Genomic DNA, 8,923 nt, shown 5'->3' with positions numbered 1-8,923 from the left:
AAGACTCCGTCTGTCACATGAGAGTGCCATATTTCTTCATTCAATTATATATCTCGACTATAAAGCGAACTTCCGTCCGACAATAAAAACTTCCATTCTTAAAACACTACCCGTCCTGAGATAAATGGTTGTTATATAAGTTCCGAACAATTTCTTTTGAGGACACGATGAGCGGAGGACGTCGTATTCCTCGATCCTGAGGCCTGTAGAAGTTTTCTCATTAAAAGGATAAATCTGTTTTCAAACTCTTCGCCGAGGAAGAGGGGGCTCAGACCAAAAGAATGTATATGGAGAAAAAGTTCTGTCGTAAAGTAAAGACCACGTCGATGTGACCGACTTCGAAAAAATGTCGACAGAATGAAGTCTTTGGGAACAATCAAAGTTGCTTTTAGGTTTCTATACGCGCGCTCTTTCAAGAGCCTTTCTTGGCGGTTTTAATAAGAAATGCTTGAAAAGAAATAAGTTTTGTGCGATTTTTCAGATAATATACATTTTACATAGACGCAGACAATGTCATACTTCAACGCCTAAATGTCAAAAGGGTTTCTTACTGTCTGGTACAGATTTGACGATTTGAACAATTTCTTTGTTCTGGATTTATTTTTGTTAACGGAAATATAATTTATATTTCGTTGTGATATTTTTTAATTTCTCGGTCTTGTTTTCTTAAAATATCAATTATTAATTCTTATTCACGAATATACATTTGTCACATCACGAAATTAAAAACATACTCAAATAAAACCCTGATCACATTGTTTTTGAGGTACATAAAAAATGTTGTTACTATAATGAATGAAATCTTTCTCTTTTTTATCGAAATCTGAATTTAATTTATTCCGAAGATTTCTGAACTTTTTGGCATACCTCGGAAAAAATAAATGTGTGTGAGTATTTTTTGTGTGTCCGCATTTTTTCTTTCACGTTTTCGGACGCATGGAAGATTTGCTGATTAGTTTTTGGCAAAGGCAAGGCCAAACGTTAAGGAGATACGGAGCAAAGAGTAGAAATCGGGGTTATGAGAGAACGGAGTACCCGATGTGAATTATCCAATTTGTAATGATTGGGAGAAGTTGTGTTTAGTTTTTGGCAAAGGCAGGTCCAGCCGTTTTGGAGATACCCAGATAATTGTGCAAAAAATTGTATTTTTTGAGAGAACTAAGCATCTGATTTAAACGATTCAAAAAACTTGCTGCTTGTTTTAACAAAATTGTTGCTGAAAAAAAAATTTTATTTGTTTTGTATATCGAAAATTCTATAAATATTGGCCAATGTTACAGAATTTATAATAATCTATTTCAAAAACGTTTAATATTCCTCAAACATTTTGTTACGGTACGGGAAGTTCCAGCAACTAGTTTTTTTTATAATTTGTCACTTCACAATTATAAGTTATTTACAGTTATACTAAATCTTACTCAAATTGTATTCGAAATATATTAAAACTTTTGTTTAAGTGATGAATGAAATCTTTTTCAATTTTTTTGTATCTAAACTTGAATTTGATTATATTATGGCCTATCTTATTTGTCATTTAACAAAATTTAAATATATTCAAATTAACATCAGGTTCAAATTGTATTTGAGTTATATTAAAACCTTTGTTTTACTGATGAATTATATCTTTCATTAATCTTACTTTAAAATGATTTGATTTAAATGATTTTCATTTTAATATTATTTATGAAATATAAAAATATATATAATTATTAATCAAAAACACAGGCTTATATTGTTTAATATTGCATATTTCTTCTAAAATTTTCTTCTAGAGTTAATTCAGATTTTTTTTTATCTTGGTGAACTAAAAATATTAAAAAAAATCAATATCAATCTTATTCGTTTTATAAAAGTTCGAATATATTCGAAATATATTAAAACTTTTGTTTAAGTGATGAATGAAATCTTTTTCAATTTTTTTGTATCTAAACTTGAATTTGATTTATTTATGGCCTATCTTATTTGTCATTTAACAAAATTTAAATATATTCAAATTAACATCAGGTTCAAATTGTATTTGAGTTATATTAAAACCTTTGTTTTACTGATGAATTATATCTTTCATTAATCTTACTTTAAAATGATTTGATTTAAAATGATTTTCATTTTAATATTATTTATGAAATATAAAAATATATATAATTATTAATCAAAAACACAGGCTTATATTGTTTAATATTGCATATTTCTTCTAAAATTTTCTTCTAGAGTTAATTCAGATTTTTTTTTATCTTGGTGAACTAAAAATATTAAAAAAAATCAATATCAATCTTATTCGTTTTATAAAAGTATACTTGGCTACACAAGATTAAATTTAACTCTTGTTTATTATAATTATGTTAGGTTGCGTATTATCTCTTATTATTCTAAATTATTTCGTAATTTTTTTTGAACCTTGCAGTTTAATTAATTATTATTAAATATTGCAAATGTGGAAAAGGAATTGTATAACAAATTATCTGCACTTTTGCATCTACTATAAAATATAATTACCTTTTACTATTAGATACCAATTTTAGGACATATCACATTTTCTAAGCTATTTTATGTTTTATATAATGTTATTATTTAATATTTACCTAACGGACCTGTTCGAAAATTATCAACAATTAATCAAAGTGTAGTACATCTAACGTTCTAATTCATATTAATTTTTAGTTTTTATATTATTTTTAATTACGAAAACGATTTAAAAACTTCCTATAAATAAATCATTTTCTTGTGAAACTTTGTGGCTGTTAGTGAGAGTTGATGCAAATATAATATAATTAATACAGCAACTCATTGTAGTGAAATAAAGTCAATTCTTCATTCTGAATATTCATATGAATATTATCAATATAATATATTTCAATTCATGACAAAATTACACAAAGTATATGTTATATATATATATATATATATATATATATATATATATATATATATACTTTGTGAAATTTTGTCAATTACTGTTACCATCTAGACAAAATCATCAAAATTGCTGGAGGCATCGCTGTAAAATAATGGATGTTCCGATTTCCTACTAAAATGCTTTGCGAACTTTATAGTATAATCAAAAATTTGTTTCATGAACTTCATATTTAACTACTAATGGTGGTTAAACAACATCGAATCGTGTAGCCCTAAGTACCCGAGCACGAGTTATATATGTAGTGGGGTAAAAATTGGAAAATTGATATCGAAGTTAAAAGAAAAATAAAAATACTTTTTTGTGCAAAGTGTAATTCTTTTAAATTGATGTATGTCTGTCTGTTTGTGTGTGTATCGGTGTATGTGTTATGCATTTATAAACCATACATCCATATCTGTGAAAATTTGGGAGACTGTTAGGTGTATTCCCGAACAGGTTTTCGCATATTCTGTAACCAAGTGATAGGGATAGGACACTTAAAGCCTTTTTCATATTATCAGTCAGTTATTTTTATGTATTTTTCTTTATTATGCTTATATAAATGAACATACAAAACTAAATATTTACCCTCTTACCACAATCATCTATTTCGTAAGATTTATTATATTGCAATTGCATCATTTTTTATCTCGATTTGTGTTAGTAAACGTTTTTGACAAAATTTCAATTAATTTTTTTTTAACTAGATTTTGCATAAAAACAATTTCATTATGAGTTGTCCATATCCTAACACTTATTTTTTAACGTATTGGATCAATCTTCTTAATTTGCTTCACAATGCGAGTTTTATTGAAAAGAAAATTTAAAAAAATACGTGTATGCAACCCTCAATTTACACTTTCTCACACTTCCCGCTGTCATTATTTATTTTTAACCTTTGTCTTTTTGTGGAAGTTTTTCAATGATTTACGTAAATAGTGTAGAGTGGGGTTTTAAGGTCTATTTTAGTTTTCGATGCCCAAATAAAATTTATAAGTTTTCATTAATTATTTGTTTTATGATGTGCTTGCTCTGAAGATGCATTCATCAATGTTATAATTTAAAACTTATTTGTTTACATGCTCAAATTCTTTATGAAAATATGGTTTACATCGAATGCTTTTGTTGTTTATGGTAGTAATTTTCATAGTGAAATAATGTTACATTAAATTACTATGTAAGTCATTTCAAATTGACGATAAAAGAAAAATATCTTGTATGGATCTGGTGAGGATACTACCTGAAAATAATAAAAGTAGGGTTTTTTCACTTAGTGCAGAACGGAGAGTTTTGATATAATTCTCCTATTACAAATTTCTGCCCTTTGGAATTAATGATGTATGATCAGAATGAATATTATACTTAAATAAAAAAGCAGTCAAATTGTTTCTTTTCTACATATTGTTGCCCACCAAGTGTTACCTATAAAATTACTGCCGAATTTTTAGTCCAATCTTATTCTTGTTTTTATATTATTATTTCTGAACAGAAATCAGAACTTGGGAGTCCTATATATGAGCTGTTGAGCTGATTTTGACTTAATACTAGGGAATACAATTTCTGTATACCGGTATACTGAAATACCTGTATACAGCACAATTTTTGAAGACCTCAATACAGGTTCAAATTACCCGTATTTTCGCTACTTTTTCATAATTTACTCGATTTCAAATTTCTTGGAACAAATTTATCTTCAATTTCCATAATTGCTCAAACCGATATATCTTTAGGTGATACTATTGAAAAAATATTATGTCATCATATTATTTAGAGAAATGCTTAGGTTTGATATAATGAATGACTTTATTGTATATAGATACAACATGCGTGAAACCGTAAAATGAATCATATTAAATAACATAAACATATAACAACAACGAATTTTTTGAATATTGAGAAAAAGTATTCGTTCATATACTAAAAAGTCGATTAAGTTTAAACTATTATATATACAATACGAATTCATTTTGAGTTCATTTTGAATCCATTTCCTCATATCATATTATGTATAGACTTCTAAATGCTGATCCATCACTCTTTATAGCAAAAAAGATAAAGCACTAACACTATCGCTGAGCGGCGGCGATTCCTTTTACGTTAACTATTCGGACATTTGGTATTCGACCGATGTCAGAAAGGTGCCGAATATGCCATTTTGTTTGAAAATATATTGTTATCTATACCGCTGAAAACCATTGTCATTACTGCTTGACAACAGGGTGCTCGTATTCTCGTTCTGAGTTTCAATCGTGCTTCTGATTTGACTTCTCATATGAAAGTCCTATATCGATATTCGATGAAAATTAAACAAATACTCGTATCTCTCATCCCTCGTATCCGGAATAACTCATTCGAAACAGTAGCAAAGTTTTACAATATGCTCGAGCGTTCGTATAACTGAAACTCAACCGCAAACTACATTGTATTGGAGCAAAACTGAACGGTAGCCGGCAATGGGCCTCAGGCCTGGTGCTCTGCTGTGCCTCGGGTTTCGAGCTCACCTGAAAACAACATAAATACTTGCTTTATTTCGTTTTATTCGATATAGCAATGGTCGGAGTTACGTTTGTGCATTCATGAATTTTAATTCAATATGGATACAGACAGTTACATTACGAAGCTACGGAGCCACGGAACCGAGTTCGTGAAATACTGTTTATACGAATTCAATACAATTTCTTTGCGCTTCCCTTGATAATTGCTTTATGATAAATGTTTAGAAAGAAAACTTGTGATGCTGATAGTTTTGTGGTAAGATTTTATATAAAATAGTACATCTTGTCAAATGTTAAATATTTTTTGAAGTGAATAAAAAAGTTGTACAAGAAAATTGTATGATATGTTGTTGGACTTTCAAATTATTATGACATATCATATGAAAATTAGATTTACTTGTAAAAACATAAAACCAAAACAAAGAGATTTTGTGATAATCAACAGAAATTTAAATAAGAGTTATTCATGTACTGCTGTGCACATTTGTTCACCACGAAGAATATTAGATAACAAAAAATAACTTTGCTCTCAGAATGATGAATTGAAATTACATCAAACGCAGCGCAATTAAGTCTTCGATAATAACATTTCTCTCATTTATATTAACAAATCAAGTTTAAGCATTCGAAAACAAAATGTTATGTTTTTGTGGTAGAACTTTCTGATCATTCTGGCACATCATAGAAAAAGTGGATTTATTTCTATAAGGGTGTGTATTTTCATTTTCCTATCGCATCTTCATATTTTCAACTTTGGACGTTTGGACAATAAGCGTGTCAGACTTTCCGCACACACACACACACATACATCCATTTTTTCTAAAGTATGCCAAAATGTTCAGAAACCTTTGAAACGTAAAGATTTATAAAAACTTTCATTTTCGATTTTTTTCAATTACTATAACTTGCCCTACGAGAAGTTAAATGTATGGTAGGGCGGGGCACAAAGGTCCAATTTGACTTTGGGCAATAATATTGTGAAAACCTAATCAATTATAAGTATAAGGAAATCATTGAGTACATAATTTATATCCACTAATAACATAAATTGATTTTGATATTAATTTTATTAATACCTATGCTTATTTATTATGATATAAAACTTATTATAATATAAGACTAAATTTGGGATATGATAATCTTACTATTATCATACTATTATATTATACTACACTATTATATATCATAGATAAATTATTATCTATTATACCGTGAGATACCTATGCCATCAATTTCTCTATCCATACCAATAATCTATTACAGCTAGATTATTATTTGCTAACTTATTATATATATATATATATATATATACATATAACACCCTATATACCTATTTAATATTAATGTGTTATATTTCTACCTTACGCCCTATGTATTATCTCTACCTATCTATTGCCTATACCGGGGATTGAACCCGGTTCCTCTGCGTGACAGTCACGCATCTTAACCACTACTCTATCGGGTCTCCCACTGAAAATATATTATGGAACACACTGTTGTTTCTTTGGTTCATTTTCTAATTAATTGAGTAACTAATACTAAGGTGACGCGACAACACACGAAAAAAGACGGTTGATTGTAGCGTTACGGTGGTCGAGTGGTTAAGGTCGTAGCCTGTCACGCGGCGGACCGGGGTTCGATTCCCGGTAAGGGTGAAAATAGTATGTAAGCGAAATTGTAGGCGTAAGATAATAAATGTTAGGCGGTTTAGATATAAGTGTAAGGATTGAGCGTATACGGTGTGGTGGTAAAGGAACGTACGATATAGTAGTTATAAGGCGTATAACCACGTAAAATGTAATGTTTAGGTATGGTTTAGGTTTAGGTGATACACGTATGCGAAAAGAAATTCATGATATTAGGGGTTATCGTATAAGAATTGCGAATGTTATATAGATTTAATTTTATAAATATTCTTTCTTCTATACAAATATTTAGTTTGCTGGTTAGTTTTTTGACAAAGGCAGGGCAAAAAAGCAAGCAACGAAAAGTTCTAGCAATTTGCCTTAAGGCACACCATGCACCTCTAGTTTAGTCTTATATTATAAGAACAAAAAGTTCAAAACCATCGGAATCGAAAGGTGAAAGTTTTTTTAAGTAAATTTGATTATCAATCAACTTTATTTATACTAAAATAATTAATAACTAGTGGGGTGGGTGGCATCGTGCCTAAGGCTAAGAAGGTTTCTGAACATTTTGGCATACCTCAGAAAAAATGGATGTGTGTGTGTGTGTGTATGTATGTATGTATACATACAATACAATTTTTCGTCCACGTTTTCGGGCGTACGGATCAACCGATTTGAATGGTTTAAAAAACATTCGATTCCTATCGATAAGGAGATGTGCTGATTAGGTTTTGGCAAAGGCAGGTCCAGCAGTTACGGAGATAACAAGCAAAGAGTGCAGAATATAGAAATCGAATTTTTGAGAGAACGGAGCATCCGATTTGAATGATCTAAAAAACATTCAATTAGTAATGATTGGGAGAAGTGGTTATTAATTTTTCGCATAGGCAGGCCCAGCCATTTCGAAGATACAAAGCTAAATGTACAAGAAATGGCAGTTTTTGAAAAAATTGTTTCAACTTTTTTTTTTTAATATTTTGTATGTCGAAAATAATTCAGATTTAATTTTAATTCTGACTATAGTTCTAATATAATTTACAAATAATTTCAACTTTGCAATTCAGTTTATATAATTCTTATAAATATTAGACAATGTTACAATATTTATAATAATCTATTTGAAAACATTCAGTATTCCTCGAACATTTCGTTACGGTACGGGAAGTTCCAGCAATTTGCCTTGAGGCACGATGCCATAATTGCCTCAAGACAGAATTCCACTTACAGCTAGTTTTTTTTATTGATACTAAAAGATGTAAAGATAGACCTATAGTTTATATCAGTCCATTTATGAATATAAATACACTCGGCAGATCTTAATTCAAACCAACACAAAAATTCATACCGCCACCAAATATTTAGAAATTTTATTAAGTTAGGCGAGGATTGTTAGGAATTAAAATTAAAGTTATGTTGCAATTTGACCCTGCAGGCAAATATGATTTCAAGAAACCAATTTCTGATAATGTTTCAGTTATTGATCCTAAAGTAAAACCACTTGGAACAGTACCATCTGTCTTACCAGCAATGGCAATGGCTTAAATTATTTGTGTAATACAAAACCCTTTATGTAATAAACGAATATTTACATCATGTTAAAAAACGTACATTTTATGTAAATAATATTTAATTTTTTTAACAAAATCATCAATATAACTTGAGAGAAACCTTGAATTAAAAACCTTGAAAGCCTAAGGATTAATTCCTAGCATCCTATGCACTTTGTACGAATACCAGCACAAATTTAGCCGGACTGGGCCGAATGCAACATTCTTTGGGAAAATTCCTGCTGGCTTAGAGGATAACAAATCAACTTTAACGATACGCGGGTCTATTATATTCTCTTTCAAAGCGCTGGCTTGACTTTATAAAGGCATAATGCACACGCCGAGCGATATTTATTGCAA

General features: G+C 29.5%; 1 protein-coding gene across 1 annotated transcript in view; it reads left to right on the top strand.

The window, feature by feature from the left end:
* The window catches only part of LOC113385395 (zwei Ig domain protein zig-8-like), an 861,302-nt gene extending 852,744 nt beyond the window's left edge, over window positions 1–8,558 (top strand). Inside the window, exon 7 of the mRNA XM_026623244.1 lies at window positions 8,449–8,558. Coding sequence (XP_026479029.1) covers window positions 8,449–8,558 — 110 coding nt within the window. The remainder of the gene's footprint in view (window positions 1–8,448) is intronic.
* The last annotated feature ends 365 nt before the right edge of the window (window positions 8,559–8,923 follow it).

Source organism: Ctenocephalides felis, unplaced genomic scaffold (genome assembly GCF_003426905.1).
Source record: "Ctenocephalides felis isolate EL2017-DRISC unplaced genomic scaffold, ASM342690v1 CF-g0.4_SCAFFOLD_00845, whole genome shotgun sequence".
In the NCBI taxonomy this organism is placed as follows: Eukaryota; Metazoa; Arthropoda; class Insecta; order Siphonaptera; family Pulicidae; genus Ctenocephalides; species Ctenocephalides felis.
This window is presented reverse-complemented; position numbering and strand designations above follow the sequence as displayed.